The 20,197-nt window shown below is 45.5% G+C and overlaps 1 protein-coding gene across 1 annotated transcript in view; it reads right to left on the bottom strand.

The window, feature by feature from the left end:
- Nucleotides 1-15,700: 15,700 nt before the first annotated feature.
- Nucleotides 15,701-20,197, bottom strand: part of GORASP2 (golgi reassembly stacking protein 2) — a 34,455-nt gene continuing 29,958 nt past the window's right edge. The window contains exons 8-10 of the mRNA XM_019459335.2: nt 19,706-19,792; nt 18,448-18,558; nt 15,701-16,837 (exon numbers count right to left, since the gene is read on the bottom strand). Coding sequence (XP_019314880.1) covers nt 16,497-16,837; nt 18,448-18,558; nt 19,706-19,792 — 539 coding nt within the window. The 3' untranslated portion in view covers nt 15,701-16,496. The remainder of the gene's footprint in view (nt 16,838-18,447; nt 18,559-19,705; nt 19,793-20,197) is intronic.

The following is a 20,197-nucleotide window of genomic DNA, read 5'->3' on the forward strand; positions in this document are numbered from 1 at the left end:
CTCCCCAGGGGATACCTCTGGACCACCTGACTCTGGTGGCCAGCAGGACTTATGCTCAAGGGTCCCACAGGACTGTAACCAATGGAGAAAGAGCTCTTCAATGGCTGTCACCCTGAGGACACACAGCAAGAGGCAACAGTCCCAGGATCCCAGTCTTTTTTTTTTATTATTGCATTTCTTTATTTTTGAGAGAGGCAGAGACAGAGTGCAAGTGAGGGAGGAGCAGAGAGAGAGGGAGACATAGAATCTGAAGCAGGCTCCAGGCTCTGAGCTGTCAGCACAGACCCTGACGCGGGGCTCGAACTCACGGGCTGCAAGATCATGACCTGAGCTGAAGTCAGATGCTCAACTGAGTGAGCCACCCTAGTCCACCCCCCCCCCCCCCCTCACACACACACAGTCTTTCTGTGAAATAGGCCATTAGCTCATCATCAGGGCTACAGGCTGTGGGATAGGCTTCCAGTTAAGTATTCATCTAAGGACTGATGTATATGGAAGGGTGGGAGGGTGTCAGGGTGCTCTCCCTCTGTCATACTCCCAAGTGCCACTGTCTCCTGGAGGGGAGTTCACTCATCTGGTGACCTAGTTTTTGTGGCTGCTGCCCAGGGGAGAACACTTGATCACCTGGCTTTGGTGGCCAGCAGGTCTGTGCTCCTGGGCCCCACAGGACTATATTTGGAGAGAAGGTTCTTGGCAGGCTACCACCCTCAGGGCACTGCACAGACAGCGAACTGAAACACGCCCCAAGTCCTTCTGTGAAAGAGGCCTGTTTGCTTTTCCAGGAGCTTCCGTCTGAGCACAGGCTTCAGGTCTGGCATATGTGGAGAAGCCTTCGGAAGGGCTCTCAGGGAATGGGGGCCGGTGGGTGGAATCCTGTGCTCGCCCTCCGCCTTACTCCAGCTTATGGGTAGCTCCCAAAAAGGAGCTTATACCCTTCTCTGGCACCCCAATTGTTGCAGCTGCTTCTAGGGGATACCTGTAAATCACCAGGCCCTGGGGGCCAGTGGGGCTTGTACTCGTGGGTCCTACAGGGTGATAACCAACAGGGAAAGGGCTCTTAAGTGGCTGTCACCACCAGGGCACAACAAGAGGCAACAGACCCAGGAACCCAATCTTTCTGTTAAAGAGGCTGATTGGTCTATGACCAGAGCGGCAGTCTGAGGGGCAGGCTTCCAATTAAACACACATTGAAGGGCTGACTGTAATCCTCTTCACGGACGTCCCAGAAAAGAAGTACACGCTTGTCTGGTGCCCTGATTTCAGTGCCTGGTGCCTCTGGATCATCTGGTACTGGTGGCCAGAGGGACTCATGCCTGTAGTCCTACAGGACTGTAAATATTTGTATATTTTAATGGCAGCTGCTTCAGGGTCTGGTTTCCGATCAGCCTGAATCTAAGTGCTAAATGAGATCCTCCCCTCTGTGTGCACTGATGTCCTGGCACACCATTACCTACTAGGAGCCATGAAAAATGAAATAGATTATTTGGAAAATTACAAAGGTTTGAGAGACAGTGAAGAGCTCGGGCAGAGTTGAATGAGGCTCATCTCCTACTCGAGACCACTCCTCCAAAACTGGAGAGGTGGTTATCTTATCCAGTGCACAGAAACCAACATAGCATGTCAAGGAAAATGAAGAAAACGAGGACTACATTCCAAATGACAGAAGAAGATAAATCCTCAGAAAAAAAATTCTTAATTAAATGGAGAGAAGTGATACACCTGATGAAGAGTTCAAAATAATAAAGAAGCTCACTGAACCTGGGAGAATAGAGGAGCACAGCAAGAACTTCAATAAAGAGGGAGAAAACAGAAAGTACCAAACAGAAGTTTTATCTAAAGCAATTAGGCAAGAAAAATAAAAGGCATCTATAGCAGAAATTGAAGAAGTAAAACTGTCACTATTTGCAGATGACATGATATTATATGTAAGAACTCCAAAGACTTCACTGAAAAATTGTCAGAATCAACAATTCAGTAAAAGTTGCAGGATTCAAAATAAATATACAAAAAAAAACCCCAAAAACCTGTTGCATTTCTATCCAGTGATAATGAAATATCAGGAAGAGAAATTAAGAAAAAAATCTCATTTATAATTACATCAAAAGAATAAAATACCTAGAAATAAATTTAATCACGAAAGTGAAAGACACAAATAACTGAAACATATTCTGTGGTTACAGATTGGAAGAACAAATATCGTTGGAATGTCCCTTCTACCCAAAGCAATGTACAGATTCAATGCAATCCCCATCAAATTTCAAACAGCATTTTTCACAAAAATAGACCACACAATCCTAAAATTTGTATGGAACTGCAGAAGACCCTGAATTGCCAAAGCAATCTTGAGAAAAAAAGTAAAGCTGGTGGCATTACACTTTCTGATTTCAAACTACATTACCAACTATAGAAATCAAAACACTATGGTATTGGCATAAAAACAGACACATAGGTCAATAGAACAGAATAGAGAGCCCAGAGTCGTGTAGAGACTGTCAATTCATTTATGACAAAGAGCCAAGAACACACAATGGGGGAAGGATAGTCTCTTCAAGAAATGGTGCTGGGAAAACTGGACAGCAACATGCAAAAGAGCGAAACTGGACCACTATATTACAGCATACACAAAAAACAAACTCAAAATGGATAAAGTCTTGAACATAAGACCTAACACCAGAAAACTCCTAAGCAGAAAACAAAGGTAATCATCTCCTTGATAGAGGTCTAGAAGAGGACTTTGTGGATCTGACACCAAAAGCAAAGGCAATAAAAGCAAATAAAAGTGGGAGTACATCAAATGAAAAAGTTTCTGCACAGCAAAGGAAACAATCAGCAAAATTAAAAGGCATCCTACCAATTGGGAGAAAATGTTTGCAAATCATATATCTGATGAGAAGTTAACATCCACAGTATATCAAGAACTCATTCAGTATGGAAACCAATTTGACAATAAATTTCATATATTAAAAAAAAAAAAACTCATTCAACTGAGTAGCAAGAAAACAAACGATCTAACTTTAAAGTGGGAAGACGATCTGAACAGATATCTTTCCAAGGAAGACATTCAGATGGTGAACAGATCCACAAAGAGGTGCTCAACATCACTAACCATCAGGGAAATGCAAATCAAAACTACAATGAACTATCACCTCATACCTGTTAGAATGGCTACTAACAAAAAAGGGGGCACCTGGGTGACTCATTTGGTTAAGTGTCTGACTTGATTTCAGCTCAGGTACCGATCCTGACCTTGATCATGGGATCAAGCCCCACGCCAGGCTCCACGCTGAGCACAGAGCCTGCTTAAGATTCTCTCTCTGTCCCTCTGTTTCTCTGCCCCTCCCCTGTTCATGCACACATTTGCTCTCTCTCTCTCAAAAAAAAAAAAAAAAAAAAAAAGACAAGAACAGTAAGCGTTGGTGATGATATGGAACAAAGGGAACTCTCCTGCATTGCTGGTGGGAATGTAAACTGGTAGAGTCACTATGGAGAACAGTATGGAGGTTTCTCAAAAAATTAAAAATACAACTACGAGGGGTACCTGGGTGGCTCAGTCCGTTAAGCATCTGACTTAGGCTCAGGTCATGATCTCACCATTCATGAGTGTGAGCCTCACATCAGCTCTGTGCAGACAGCTCAGAGCCTGGAGGCTTCGGATTCTGTGTCTCCCTCTTTCTCAACCCCTCCTCTGCTCACACTCTGTCTCTCTCTCTCTCTCTCTCTCTCTCTCTCTAAATAAATAAATAAATAAATAATCAAAAAAAATTTTTAAATGCAACTATGTGATCCAAGAATTCCAGTTCTGGGTACTTGTCCAAAGAAAATGAAAACATTAACTTGACAAGATACCTGCACCTCCATATGCACTACAGCATTATTTACAACAGCCAAGGCATGGAAGCAACCAGACTGTCCATCAATAAATGAGAGGATAAAGAAAATGTATGTACACAAGGGAATGGTACTCAACCATAAAAAAAGAAGGAAATCTTGCCAGTTGCAACCACGTGGATAGACCTTGAAGACATTATGCTAAGTGAGTAAGTCACACAAAGAAAGACCCATAAGATCTCACTTATAGGTGGAATCTAAAAAAACAAAATGATGGGGCGCCTGGGTGGCTCAGTCCGTTAAGTGTCCAACTCTTGATTTTGGCCCAGGTCATGATCTCACAGTTCATGGGATCGAGCCCTGAGTCGGGCTCCGCTCTGACAGGGTGGAGCCTGCTTGGGGTCCTCTCTCTCTCTGCCCCTCCCCTGCTCTGCTTTCCCTCTCTCTCTCAAAATAATAAACATTAAAAATTTTTTATTTAAACAAGCCAAAACCTCAAAAACGAAAAGAAACAAAGAAACCTCAGGCTCGTGGATACTGAGAAGAGAGTGGTGACTGCCAGAGGCAGAGAGTAGGTGAAATGGGACCAAAGGTACGGTTGTAAAATAAACCATTCATGAGGATGTATGTGCAGGATGGCGACTATAGTTAATCCTGTATCGTATACAAAGTTAAAATATTGAAAGTTGCTAACAGTAGATCTTAAAAGTTCTTATCACAAGGGAAAAATCGGTAACTACCTATGGTGACAGATTTTAAACAGATAGGCATCTTGGTGATCATTGTGTAACACATACAAATACGAAAGCATTATTAAGTACACCTGAAACTAATGTTATCAATTTTATCTCAATAAAAAATTACTTCACCCCAATCTCTTCATCTGCAAATAAAGGCAAAAGTGTCTAATATATGTTGTTTTCTTCAAGGAAAAAAGTTGAGAAAATTAGACAAGAAGTCAACCTATCTAGTGGTTTTAGCTAGGAATACATTTAAGTAAATCAAAGAAAGATTTTCAAAATGGGAAATAGTATCATTTAAAAGCTATAGATGGCTAGATGACAATTCCAGCCATTAGAGTGCTTTTTTTCCCCTTCCTTCCTTCCTTTCTTCCTTCCTTCCTTCCTTCCTCTTCTCTTTTCTCTCTCTCTCTTTACAATGCTTTCTTTTTCCTTCCTTCCTTCCTCTTCTCTCTCTCTCTCTCCTTCCTCTCTTTCTCTCTCCTTCCTTCCTTCCATCCTTCCTTTCTATAATGCTTTCTGAACATTCAGAAAATAATGCAGTCAGGGATGCTGTGAAATGGGTACTGATCTAGCCTAGCCTAAAAATCCCTCATAGGCCCTTTCACTCATCCAATAAGAATTTATAGAGCATATATCCTATGCCAGACACTCTTTGAGGCTCTGAGGATACAGAAAGCAGCAGAAAAGTATCCTTGTGGAACATAAAAAGTCTAATAGTAGAGACAGGTGTCAGTTAAGAGAATCACACAAATAAATGTGAAGTTACATTGTGGGAAGACAATAACCTGATGAATGGTACTAAAAAATTAAAAATAGAAAGAGGTCCATAGAAAAAATCAAAGATGTATGCTACTCTAGCATAATAATTTCACTCTAAAAACTCTTCATTTTTGGAGATGAAATAATAGGACACATTCATACCCCCAAAAAATTTCAGAAGCAGAAAAGTATACCTTAGGCTGCAGACTGAGATCATCTGCAATAAAAGATGGCAATACTCCAGATATTTAGGGCATTCTAATCTGAAGAAGCTAATAGGTTATATTATTGTTGATACTACAATTGTATTCTTTTAATACTTTTGCCAATATTTTATCAAATGCAGTTCCCTCCAGCTACATTCTGTTCTCCTAAGATAAAGCAAAGAGCTGCTAATCTCTGACATGCTCAGATGTTACAAGTATTTTATTTTTTCCTCATTATTGAGAACTTTTTAATTCCCACAACTTGTTTTAAGTAAAAGAACAAAGATCTGGGCACCTGGGTGGTTCAGTTGGTTAAGTGTCCGATCATGATCTCAGGTTTGTGGGATCAAGCCCTGTGCCAGGCTCTGCTCTGGCAGTGCTGAGACTGCTTGGGATTCTCTCTCCCTCTCTCTCCCTCTCCCGCACGCATGTGTATTCTCTATCCCAAAATAAATAAGTAAACATTAAAACAAAAAAGAATAAAGCTCTGAGTAGCATCTTTTGAAAGTGAAAATCCTGTCAAGTAAAGACTCTCTTTAGATTCAATTTCTGCCAAGTCATCAAAGTCCTACAGGAGAAAACAGGCAACAACCTCTTTGATCTTGGTCACAGCAACTCCTTACTTGACATGTCTCAGGAGGCAAGCGAAACAAAAGCAAAAATGAACTACTGGAACCTCATCAAGATAGAAAGCTTCTGCATAGCGAAGGAAACAATCAGCAAAACTGAAAGGCAACTCATGGAATGGGAGAAGATATTTGCAAATGATGTATCAGATAAAGGGTTAGTATCCAAAATCTACAAGGAACTGAGCAAATTCAATGCTCACAAAACAAATAATCCAGTGAAGAAATGGGAAAAAGACATGAATAGACACTTCTTCAAAGAAGACATCCAGATGGCTAATAGACACGTGAAAAGATGCTCAACATTACTCATCATTAGGGAAATACAAACCAAAACCACCCTGAGACACCACTTCACACATGTCAGAATGGCTAACATTAACAACTCAGGTAACAACAGAGTTGGTGAGGATTTGGAGAAGGGGGAACCCTTTGCACTGCTGGTGGGAATGCAAACTGGTGCAGCCACTCTGATAAACAGTATGGAGGTTCCTCGTAGGTTAAAAATAGAACTACCCTATGACCCAGCAATTGCACTACTAGGTATTTATCCAAAAAGATAAATGCTGATTTGAAGGGGCACATGCACCCCCATGTTTATAGCAGCACTATCAACAATAGCCAAAGTATGGAAAGAGCCCAAATGTCCATCGATGGATGAATGGATAAAGAATGGATAAAGAAGATGTGGTCTATATATACAATGGAGTATTACTCGGCAATCAAAAAGAATGAAACCTTGCCATTTGCAACTACGTGCATGGAACTGGAGGGTATTATGCTAACTGAAATAAGTAAGTCAGAGAAAGACAAATATATGATCTCACCCATATGTGGAATTTAAGAAACAAAACAGATGAACATAGGGGAAGGGAAGGAAAAATAAGAAAAAAAACAGAGAGGGAGGAAAACCATAAGAGACTGTTAAATACAGAGAACAAACTAAAGTTTGCTGGAGGGGAGGTGGGTGGGGGGATGGGCTAAAGGGGCGAGGGGCATTAAGGAGGGCACTTGTTGGGATGAGCACTGGGTGTTTTATGTAAGTGATGAATCACTAAATTCCATTCCTGAAATCATGATTACACAGTATGTTAACTAACTTGGATTTAAAAAAAAAACAACAAATAAATAAAGAATAAAAAAAAATAAGGCCTTCTGCCTTTGCATGAACAAGCTATAAAAATCTCTTGATAAAATTATCTATTTCCAAATAAAATCTTGGCCTTGGGGAAAGAAAAGGATTCAATTCCTGCCCATAACTTACTGTTTCCTCTTGAGCAAGACAACTAAACCCCTAATCCTAAAACAAACAAACAAAAAAACATTTTTAGTCTCCCCCGTCCCCTACCTTTGACAGGACCTAATGAGCCTTGAGCTTCTGCTAGAGACAGCAGCAGGTGTGAACAGTCCTTGCCTTTCGTCACCCCGGGTAGCACGCCCCGCACACTTATGCTAGGCACCACAGTCAGCCCACGGATACAGCCCCCCCCCCCCGCCCCCCTGCGGGAGAGCTCCTCCCCTGCCTGCTTCTGTGTACTTCCTCTAGGAAGGCATATGCCCCTCCAGCTCCTCTGATCCCTAGATCTCTGTTGAGTCCCTGGCCCAGAGATGGACATGGTGGTGTACAGGCAGGGAGCCGTGACGACGACAGGCAGGGAGTCCAGACGGACTCATCCTCGCCAGGGCCCCGCTGCTAGACTCCAGGTTAGATGAGGACAGATCCTGGTGGTCACTCATTCGGCACTGAGTCAGGGGTGTTCTAGATGCTGCAGAGCCAGTGAAACCAGACCCAGTCCCTGCTACCAAGGCAGGGAGGCAGGTGTGTGTCAGCCTCCCCTTAAGTGTCCCATCGTAGCACTTTCTCACCTGAGTCCTCTCTTCCTTCACTTCTCTGCCAGTCTGTGGGGACAGAAAGACCCCAGGGGCCAAAGAGAGCTGCAGCCTGGACACAGAAATTCCCCCAGGAGCCTGCCTTTAAACGGCCCCTGTTTGACTAGGCTGATTTAAGTTGGGTTCTTATCACAACTAAGAGTCTTGACGGCTACACTGTCTTACTGTTGAAAAAAAAGGGAAAATAACTGGCATGTTAAATTCTGATTAAAAAAAATGAAGGCACTGTTAGCTCCGGTTTGCATTAAGAACATCCCATACGAGGGGCACCTGGGAGGCTCAGCTGGTTAAGTGTCCGACTTGGAATCAGGTCATGCGTGATCTCACAGTTTGTGAATTCCAGCTCCACATCTGGCTCTGTGCTGATGGTGCGGAGCCTGCTTGGGATTTTCTCCCTTTCTCTCTCTCTCTCTCTCTCTCTCTCTCTCTCTCTCTCTCTCTCTCTCTCTCAAAAATAAGTAAACTTAAAACAGAAAATGCCATATGAGCGCTCACAGGACCCCACACTTACCTCCCCCAGCCCTCCAGCTGCCTGTGTCATCTATGCATGTCCACCAGGCTGTGAGCTGTCCCCCACCCTCCAGTGGCCCAGGTTGTGGCCTCGCTCAAAGAACAAGTGAACGGTTCCTATTTCCACCTGGACACCAGGCCCAGTTCTGCCACCCCTAGCTGGGAACCCGAGGGAGAGTCCCTCAACCTCTCTGGATTCACCATCTTCATCTATAAAATGAGGAATTGAGGGCAAAGAACTCCAAAGTCTGCGAAGCTGCTTTACTCGATCCACAGGCATTGGTATGTATTTTTTAAAGCGACCCAGGCAAAAAGGATTGCCTTGGCTGGAGAAGAGGAAGGGGGCTCACCCTGCGGGTTTCTGGCTCTTCCCAGACCTCTACGAGACCAGAAGTTGAATTGAAGGTGCTCGCCAGCCACACCTAGAGTAGGGTCCTGGGGGCACGAAATGCGGTGGACTGGAAGGCAGGAGACCTGGGGCATCACAGCACCTCTCTGGACTTCAGTTTCTTTGGAAGGAAGATGAGATCTTAAAGTTTCCCTGGCGTATCCCGTTCTGGGGTGACTGGCCGCCTTCCCCAGCGGTGCCACGCCTCTCGCTCCTGCTCAGAGGCTGTCAGCAGCTACACCTTGATCTGGTTTTGAAGGCTGTGCTCCATATGATATTTCAGTTTCAAAAGGCTATCTGCTTGCTAAAAAGATTTTCCAAACCGCCGATCTTTATAAAGGGCAAGCTCTTTACTCCCCTGCCAAAACCAAAATAAAACAAAAAACCCTCTCTCAACTCTCCACTACGATGCAGTCTCAGCTCCTTGGCACGGCATCCAAGGCCTTTCAAGGTCTGGCCCTGAACCCCTCCGGCGGCAGCTGCTGCCCCTGCACACGGCACCCTTCACGATCCGGCCGCCCGGAGCAACCCGGGGTTCCAGAACGCGCCGCGTGCTACATACCTCACGCCAGCGCGGCTGCGGGGCCCTCCGCCTGCAGTGCCGCTCCGGGAGCCCCAGCCGGCCGTCAAAGCCTTCCTGGATCTCCCCAGATGGAAGTTTCCTGCTGCCGTGCTCTCCCAACCCTCCTAACTCATCACACCGGATACTAAATGGCTAACTCACAAGCGGTGTGGTGGAATGCCTTTGGCTGCTGAGACACCTGGGTCCAAACCCACCACTTAGCTGCACTTGGGGCCTGCCGGCGAAGCGGGAATATTCGCCTCTGCGGAGCCGTGGGGAGGATTACACTGGGGTGGGAGCACGCAGCCCGGGGCGAGGCCCCCAGGCCGGTCTGCCCACGGAGGCTCAGCTGTGACGGCCACAGCCAGGGCCTAAGGTCAACCTGGGGTTGCGGAGCCAAGGGGACGGTGGAATGGTGGGAAGCAAGACGACTCCTCACCCTCCTCCCGCACTAGGTGCTCAGACTCCGGATGTTTCTTGAAGTATTGGAGGGGTTCACAGGCTAGTGAAGGGCTTTTCCTTTTTATCTTAACAACCCTCAGGTTGACATATTTACTTGAAAATTGTGTTGAAGACTCCTTTTGGAGAATGCACCCAGGCTTTTCTGTATCCCCACCCAGCTAAGCGTCTGCGGTGGAAGGGAAGCAGGGGACTAAGTCCCAGAGTCCCTTTCCAACGAGCAAAAAAGCTCCCCCACCCTTGGGGCCGCTCCCGCAATGCCCCAGCCCCGCCCAGGGGCCCTGCGAGGCCGGCCCGGAGACCCCGCGGCCTCCGACGCGGAGCGGCTTTCCCAGGCTCGTGGCGCCACCTGGTGGCCGCGGCGCGCACTGCGGGCCGGGCTCCCTCTGCACGTGGGCGGTGGAGAAACCAGGAATCTCTGGGCGAGAGTCAACGTTAGGTGCCGCGGCCTCCCGGCTTCAGGGGACACAACAGGCCTGGGACAGGACGGACCTACCCGGAGTCAGTTCCTATCCCAGAGCTTTCCGGCTGTACGAACTGGAGGAGGTTTCTCAACGGTTAAGTGGAGATATCGGTACTACTTGCTGGATGCCCAGGAGAATAAGAACACTCGCTCAATATGGCGCCTGGCACCTGCTGTCAACTCAATACTTCCCTTTAAATGCATTCCTTTTTCTTACTAAAGTTTATTTGTAAAGGAAACTGCTTTAACCTCATCCAAAGCAACTCAGGTTTTCAACACATGCTAAATATATAGGTATTAATATTAGAAAATAAAACTTTCCTCCACGTATCACACTTAGCAACACCAGTCCATGGGAGCAAGTCCAGAATCTGTGCTTGCCCAAGGCCCCCTCGTTTCTCTCTTCTGCTTCTTTCCACGTTCCAAGCACAGTCAACCCTCACTCACCCCCTCCTGGAACACAGCAACACCAGGGTGTCAGAGATCCCTGTGGGTTTTTTCCCCTCAGGTTATATACTATGTGCCTAGAAGAGATTTGAATTTGGAAAAATGAGCTGTCATGCCCTTGCCATTCCAGGAAAACAAAACCAAAAACTTGGCAGAGACCAAGGTGGGTAAATGCCTCGTTTATTAAATGCACCCTGAGCCCCTGTTTCAGCTCTCTAACAAGAGCATGCTCTCATTATTTATGTTCCCCTCTGCCCCAAAGCACAAAGGGGTTCAGCTGCTGGTTTCAAATGAAACAATGTTAGAAGGGTGTGTGCTTCTTGTATCTGACAGCTCACATCATTTCCAGAGATCTAAATGCCAAAGCAAGGCGGACTCTTGCCATGTCTATGGGCCCCTCTGCTCAGCACAGCTGTCTGAAGACTTAGGAACATTGCTGACGAAACTGATTTACGAACACAACATTGTAGGGCAGTCACAGTGCAAGTCTATTAAGGCTAATGTGGCTGATAATTCTAACCTAGGGGCCAGTGTTAAAGATTTCTTTGTAGAGAGCTCCCCGTATATATGACCAGCCATATAGTCCTTTTAAATGCTGCCGGAGATCACCAGTCCCCACCCTCCAGGCTAGGCAGCCCTGGCCCCGTAAGTCCCATTTCTCCCCTACATGGAAACGATCTTGTTGTTTTTGTTAATTAAAAGGGCATTCAAATGTGTTTTTAAAAGATTGTGGCAATACTCAAGTATGTAAGAGAAGAAAGAAGTTCCCATCACTCTACCACCAGCCACCCTAAATTCAAGGGCTCCTCAAACATGCTTCCCCCATAACCTCAGGCAGACTTACTGGCTCCAGTCTTAAGCCAGACCAGCTTGGTCAGAGCTGGGCAAATGTCAGCCACTTTCCTCGAACCAGGACTCGAGGCCATTTAGAGTGGAGGGCAAGAAGGCCATTCAGGAATTCAGGACCTCTTATAACCCACTCCTTGATACCCAAAAAAGAGAACTGGTGATGAATTCCAAGAGTTGGTTGTTAGGTAAATAACTAACAGCTTTGGGGTCCCAGAATTGGCTTCAGGAAGAGGCTGGTGAAACCCGAATCCCTGTCACTATCCCAATCATCGTCCAGACCTATTTCTCCCCCAAGTTTATTATAATTTAAGGGACTGCTTAACATTTTGTAAACCTTAGTGTCCATTCTACCATGGTTCATGGATTCAAAATAATTAAGCCCATGAACAATCTTGTTTTCTGATCCTGGATCCCCCGGGTTCTGGGCCATCTAACTTTTTGAAGCTCCCTTCCAGGAGAATACTTGAGAGACACTGCAAATTCAGATGCCTGCGGGCCAGGTGAGGACCGTGGCAAACTCAAAGATTTAGGCTCATGGTGGGGTGGTGTGGAGGGGGATTGTTTCCTTGCGGGACTGAAAAATCCCAGATCTTGGGACTTTTTGAGAAACCAGAAATCTGGATTTATGTGAAACTTTCTGACTTTTAAAGTTGGCAATTAATTCACATTTTAGTATATACAGGGCAGTTCAAAGGAACCATGTCTGGGGGCGGGGGGGAGAGCCAGTTTGCTACCTCTTGTTCACCTGGCAGATTGTCCTGCAAAGGGCTGGCTCAGTAACTTTTTTTTTTTTTTAAAGAAAACTGAGTTCATTTATTTTTTTAAGTAATCTCTGCACACAACGTGCGGCTCGATCTCACTACCACAAGATTAAAAGTCGCACGCTCTACTGATCGAGTCAGCCAAGCACCCCTATTCACCCCACCGGCAGCGAGCAGGTACCTGAGTCCCAGTGGCCTTCGCGGACCAGGGTCCTGTTTCTGTTGTCAGGAAATACTGTGCAACCTCAGCTCTGCTAACACTGAAAGTCCGAGGGCCCAACCCCACTGGTGGATGGCTTTCTCATGTTACGTTTGAACTGGTAAAGTGGGCAGAGGGCACCCACATTCACAGAACTCCCTGGAGAGGCAGCTTTTTCTGCATCCAGCCCTCAGCTGCTCTGTAACAGATAGAAGCTCTGTCCCCGTGAATGGTGCATTCCTTCCACTGCCCCCCAAACCAGAGCCCAGGATGCTACCAGCCTGAGGGTGGTCCCATGCACTCTTCCACTGGCCTGTGGTTCTGGTGTTGGAAAAATTGGCCTTGGCTGTTAATCTCCCACTCTTCTATTTAGTCACATTCGCTCATATGCAAGAAGCCTATACAGGAATATGTTGGTTAGCAATACAGGAGGCTCTTCTTCTTAGGTCTAATGCAAAAAATACCAGCAGTAAGCGAGTCCCTTAACATGTGCATTTTGCTACGTGCTAAAATATCTTAGTAAACAATGATCTTTGTGTTGTCTTATTACCTCCCCAAGCTCTGGACTGCCAGAGTGGGAACAGGTTCCGCGTGGAAGAGAAATGTGTTTAGCGGCTCTTATCCTCTGGGAAGCTTTTCAAAACTCCGAGGGCCCAGGAATCCATACTCTAATTGAGATGATTCTAACTGCAGCCGAGGTTGAAATGCTATGCTTACCAGGTGGTCTGATAAAGGGAAGGCCTTCACCTTCAGGCCAAGGCAGAGCCATCCCTGAACCTTAACTGGTGTCTCACAAATAAGAAAGGGGTTTTTCATTGCATTTCCTTTTTCAATGGTCAGGCAAATGAGGTAAACTTGGCTGTTCTTGGTAAGTGTGCTTAATAATGAACTAAGGATAAAACAGGAACAAAGCCCAAAGGGGAAAGGGGAAATCCTCCTCACGGTCTTAGCTACCAAAGATGCCTCTGGGTGACAGCAGCAAGTCAATTTCTTCCATCCACCCTGAAGGGGCTGCTGCAGACGCTCCAGCCTCCCCGCCGCTAGACAAGCTTTCTCAAATGCAGATCTGAGCTTGTACCCCTTCAGGGACCCCTGTTTTTAAGATAAAGCCCTAACTCCCCGGCCTGGCACTCGGGGCCCCCTGTGCACTCTACTCCTGGCCATTCCTCAAAGACTTCAGACTCTCCCTAACCTAGGTTTCTGCCTCCTCCTTTGCCTGAGTAACTCTTCATGTCAAATGTCATCTCAGGAACCTTCCCGCCCATCTCCCCAGCACCCTCACCTGGCTGCCTCTTCTGGCGCCACACGGGCCACGCCAAGGGCTCAGTCCAGTCCCACAGGGGGGCAGCAGGGCTGCTCATCCGGCCTCACTAGTTCCTCTTCTTCCTCCTCAGTAATAGCTGGGCACAGGGCAGGATAAAGACTTCACTTCTTTGCTTCCCCTTCAGGGAGAAGTGGCCATGTAACTCCACACTGGCCAGGAGGATGTAAACCACAGGGCTGTGTGACACTTCTCTGAATTATCCCCAACGCAAAAGGGGATGTACCTTTCTCTTCTTCTGGCTGGGGCCCCACCTGCCATCTGGGTCCACGGGATGACCATGCAAATGGAAAAAGAACACTCTCCAGAACTACAGATAGGGGCTGAGGTCTCTGACGTTGTTAACGGACCAATCCTGCCTCTACCAGACTCGGGAGAAAAACTTTTTTGTTTAAGCCTCCATTATTTGCAGAATATTTGTGATAACGGAGTTTATTCCAAACATCCTCCACCATCACTGCCTCAGTCGTGTCTCTCTTGTGTGAACTTGGGAACACTGAGTGATATAGGGAGTTCAGAGGTAATTCTGAGTGCATGTGATCCTTCCACCAAGGGCTGGCCAGAGAGCTCATCTCCATGGTTAGAACACTTCAGGACTGCCCTGAGGCCCGACACACCCCACACCCCAAGCTCTCTTCGCTACGCAGCCATAGTAAGTGGCTTCCTGGCAGGGACACTTATCTTTTATATCTGTGTCTCTGGACCCAGTACAGGATCCCTACTTCCATAAACACTGAATCTGGTTTTCCTGAAGGAAGCAGGGAGTATCTAAAATACGTGTTTCACACCTCAGGAAGATCCAATGAGCCAACATAGACCAACTCTGTGCCTAGCTTCCAAGCGAGTGCTAAGAATCCCCCTCTCTCCAGAGCTTAGTGTTTTATATATGCTTATGTCCCTTTTTCTGGGAAGACGGTCCAGGGCTGTCATCATTCTCAAATGAGAACTGTGACCTCACAAGAGTTAAGAATCACTGCATTGGAAGAGCTGCTGTTTTTGTTTTTTAATCACTTTTAAAGCGTAAAACTTACTTGCTTTCCGCTAAGTTATCTCCTTGACATTTTAAAAAATACGAGCATCTTTTAGAAAGTAATAACAACTTGCTCACCTCTTCCTATACTGGAAAGTAAAAAATCATATAACATTTAAGTATGCTTGTGAATATTTTTCCTACCAGTTACAAGCTCTTGTTAAAAAAAATAGGATTGCTAACTGAAATATTCTAGAATTATATTTACAATGCAAACAGAAGAAGCTAGTGCTCAGAGCTGGAGCCTTCTTTTATCATTCAGCGTGAAGTACAAACCTGGTTCAGTAGTGGATATATCCTAAAAATCGGCTGGTGCTGGGCCCCCCGTTAGAGGCACTAGGTTGGCGCTGGCAAGTCTAGCTTCCGGCTGAGCAGTCGCAGCTCAATTACACGTGCTGGGCCCTTAGCAACATTCATGCTACTACTACCAGGTCAATAACTGATGAACCTCTTTTGTCTTATTTAAAAAACAGATACAATATGCATTTAATTTCATTCAATAAATCAATTCCACTTAACTTACCATCTCTTAGAAAACTTGGGAGAGAGCCAACAAAAGACATGAAAAATTACATTAAAGATGTGTGACATACTTGAGAGTAACAAGTGCATACATGGCAATTAGGAGTTGTCATTTAAATGCACCACAAGAAGAAAAATAAAATTACTGTAATTTATTGCTGAATCTATGCTTGTCCAGTATAGCTATAATATTAGAAGTAGCCACAAAGTGCCACCTTCTGGTTTAAAACTGTGCAGCATTTCCTTTATTTCTTTTTAAATGCCATTTGATGGTGGACGTATAAAGCAACAGCAGCAGTTACAAAATGTTGTCTGAGTAATTCTGAGAGCTCTAAACAAAGATCTGTGAATAGGCTGAATAAAAAGATGTCCAATTCATAGTGCACACTGTGTAACTTTAACAAACATCTTCAGTTGGAATTTTCGTGTAAACCTTTAGAGATTGACTCACAGAAACCAAAAGTAAAATATCTGTTCCTTTCACAATTTAAGTGAGGTGGTCAGCATTCTCAAAAACGACTTACAAAATACAAGAAATGTTGCATGTGAGTACTAGGCATAAAATATTTCATTTTCTTACAGGAGGAGCAGCAGGGGGACAGGGAGCCTCGTGGATGCCCTGTCACCTTTCCCAAAGATGTGTACCCCCACGAATGGCAGTGGAAACCTGGCAGCAAGCCACTCTTAAATTCTTTTTGGTTGTTTTTAAAATACAAGCACTTTCTGACATTTCCCTCCCAGCCTATGAGCCCCACCCCGACTTGGCAGGATACAAGCCCACGTCCTCTTCCTTAGTTTTCCCCTTAGAATTATTTACAGGATGCCTACAGATACGGTACAAACTAGTATGAAATTAATGAGAGTTTGCATTTCCAGACACGCTCCTGTGGTTAGACAAAGCCCACCACACCAATTCCGAAGACCGGTTCAAAGTTAAGGTGACTCGGAGGCACTTGCATCCGTAACTGCAGAAGCAGGCTTCTCGCCGGCTGGGCTGGATTCGCAGACTCTGTCCTCAACAGTGGTGGGGGCCTTGGGAGTGGGGGGCGTCACATCCGCGGTGGGTGCGGAGGCAGCGTCTGCCTTTGCAGTGGTCGTGACAGGGTCGGAGGGTGGGCTCCCGGTGGGTGCGAGGGAGGGTAACAGCTCCCCTGAGCTCGCTGCAGAAGACACCTCTGGAACCAAAGGGAATGACGGGAGGAACTCGGATGGCATGGGGAGAGGTGCAATGCCAGGTAAGTTTCGGGGAGGCAAGGAAGGAAGAGGTGGCAAACCTAGGACAAAAACGGCACAGATCATACATCCTCCCGGCACTGAAAGAGCAGCTGTCATCATCACGTGACTGTTTTTATTTGCATTTCATTAGGGAAACTGAAGCCAAGGAGAGACACCACAAATCGCAACTTCTGCTTATCCTCAGGTGGAGGCCAGGACAGTTAGGGTTAAATATCCAATCCAAGACCAGCTGGCCAGAAGGAAAGGTTCCCGCCTTCCAGACTCCACAACCTCCATGTGACTCAGCCAGTTCAGAGAAGAAATGATTCTCCCCGTTAGGACAGGCAGAAGCCCACCTGGCAAGCAATGCGGCCACACTAGTGTTGGACGTAACTCCCCTTCAGTCAGGCAAGCCCCCAGCTGAGTCAGAGGGGCCCTCTGGACAGAAACAGGAAGAGGACACGGGCCGGCCTGGGGAGGGAGGCGCTTGTCCTGTAGCCTCCTCCCTTAGCCTCACCTCACCGTAAGCACTCAGCCTCTGTTCAAGCCCTCTGATTGACTGGTAACCATTACGCTTGGTGGGCTCAATGTGAGGATTTCAAAATGGAGAATGAAGGAAAAGAGCGCTGCTTTTTTAAGAAACAAAGGAACGGCAGAAGGTACGATATATTCAGAGCAACCACCGGGCTGGTGAAAACCTCAATGCTCTTAGGGTCTGTCTGTTAAGTCGAGGAAAGGGCGGATGAAGCCAAGAATACAGGGCACAATAGAAAAAACAAAAGGAGTGGTAAGACAGGGTAAACATGAGGGTTTACTAGTCTTCCTTTTTTTTTTTTTTAAACTACTGGGCGGAAAGTAAATGCGTCCATGAGGACAGGTGATGAATACATACAGATGGGGACGGCACAAAGGGGACACCTACGACCGAGACAGAAACACGACCGTGCACACTCCCTGACATCACTAAGGGGCCTAGCCACTGAAATGAGCAACTAGCAGTCGCCTTGACATGCGGTCCTCTCAAAGTTGAAGGAGAGCTGGGTAATCATTAACTGGAAGAACAGACTTGTGGGCCACTCTGCTGCTTCATTTTCATCAGGGCATAAAATCTGAGCGTAAATACTTGGAGTATCTGCCAGCTTAACTATGTGTAGCTAAAGTCTCTCTCAGTTTTTATCATAAAAACATCTATTAGTAACAGAGAATACGTATCAAATAACAACAAACCCAGCCAGCTGAGCAAGGGTGACAGTTTCACAGCCCACGTTTCTGGTCTTGGCTACTCAAAACAAACACCGCTGGTGGCAGCTACCCAAACACGAGGAGTCCATTCACTTGTGCTGGGTGAATGCACACCTTCCGTCCAGTTCACTCAAAGCAGCACCACACTGCTGTTCTTTATTTCTACAACTGGCCTTTCTGGTATCTGGGCTGTCACGGTGCAAGGAGAGGAAAATGGAAGAGAGGCGGCCAAGTAGAGGAGAATCACAAAAATATTCTTCCTCTTTCTTAAGCTTTTTAAATAAAAAAAATAATATTTATTTGAAGCAACTGAAATTTGTTCAACTGACCTGCCCTTTCCAGAAAAAACTGCAATAGAGGATCTGCCTTCCTGGGTAAAAGCTTTTTATTTAGACAGAGTCCTAGGAAGGCAAGATGGGCCACATACCCGTGTTCACCAGTTCTGGTAAGCTGACGCCTGGCATGACGTGTGGTGTAGGGAGGTTGAGGTTGGGGAGGGCGGGCAGGTTAGGTAGTCCTGCTGGTAAAGGCATCAGACCTAAAGAGAAGGCAGAGAGCAAATGATAAAACCACTTCCTCCGGGGAAAACATTCAATCCTCATGTTTTGAAAAAAATACTACCCACTTCAAATTGAGAACACCAGAAGTCCACTTACTGTGGGGCAGTTCTGTATCATAACATTCACAAAACAACAAAGCTCACTATGTGAAATGTCTTTCTGTACCTAAGTGATTAGATGGCTAAGTAGGTAAGGCTTAAAAGACACTCGAGTACCTCCAAACCCAAGAGCAAGAACGATGATGGCCTGAGTGTCGCGGGGAAGAGCTGATTTGTGTCACCAAGTACGGTAGTAAACGGAATTAAATTTCTCTTTGAATGGCTGAGGTTCACAATCCTTCTGGCTTTTTAATTTTTTTCTGAAATAATTTCAGACTTACAGTTGCAAAAGTAGTTTATATAACTATAATATATATATATATATCTCTCTATATATATATCTATATATATACACTATATATATATATAGATATATATATCTATATATATATATCTATATATATACACCTTTCATATATATATATACCTTTCACTCAAATTCCCCACATGTCAACATTTTACCACATTTCTTTACCACTCTGTGTGTGTCTGTGTACACACTTGGTTAATCACTAAATATGTGTGTGCAATGACATCTTCAGTCATACAGTTAAAGGCTCTCATGATGCAAGTATATTTGATCCCTGAAATAATAGTGTTACTGCTAATAACACCGTTATCCCTGAAATAAGATTGTTATCTGATGGGTAAAGAAACTTGGTCTTCACTGGGAACAGTAAGAAATAAACACAAATCTAACTTCATGTTAAAGCTTCTAAAGAAGCTAATATGGAATGCTCTCTTTCAGCACAGAACTTTTGCATATTCCTTCTTCCTGCCTCACGCTGCACTGGAGGCATAGCTGGCTGAGGACAAGGAGCCTGGGGCTCAGAAGTTAACAGCTGGTGACTGACAGCTCACTGCTACTTCCTCTCATTTATCACAAAGTTAGAGCAAAGATAAAATGAGATGAAAAGACATAAAAAGTCACCACAGAGGTATACGGTTTTTCCCACTGTTTTTTTAAGGTGCACAATATTACTAATGCTATTATCACTACATACATCTCCAGTCTCCTGCTGCTTACCTGGTAATGTAGTAGCTGGATTCATTGGTGGCACAGAAGTGAGGGACTGGCTTACTTGTGGTGGCAATAATGGTACTGTTGGTACACCTAAAACAAAAACACGATCTTAAACAAAATTTCTAACAAATTCAGCTGACAAAGAACGAAGACACTTTATTAGGACAGTCTTCAGACCCCTTCCCTCACCACCACGGTAGGGTCTTCATTCCGTGGGACTCATTCAGGCCCGGCTTCTGGCTGCTTCACCGACTGTCTTAGCTGATCTACATACTCTGCCTGTGGCCTTTAACAAAGACTGTTAGCAGAGTCTCAGCTAAGAGGGCGGGAGGCTCTGCAAACCCACCCCAGCTAAGCTCACTGGACAAGAATTTTATACCTGACATAAGGCTAGATTAGAAAACTGTTTTACAAATTCAGAAATGAGACTCGAGGATTCTAGTCAATCTCTACGGGGCTCCTGAACTAGAATGCCCCATAAACCTAGGGCTGCTG

The sequence above is a fragment of the Panthera pardus genome, unplaced genomic scaffold (genome assembly GCF_024362965.1).
Source record: "Panthera pardus isolate Hobbes unplaced genomic scaffold, ASM2436296v1 HiC_scaffold_10, whole genome shotgun sequence".
NCBI lineage: Eukaryota > Metazoa > Chordata > Mammalia > Carnivora > Felidae > Panthera > Panthera pardus.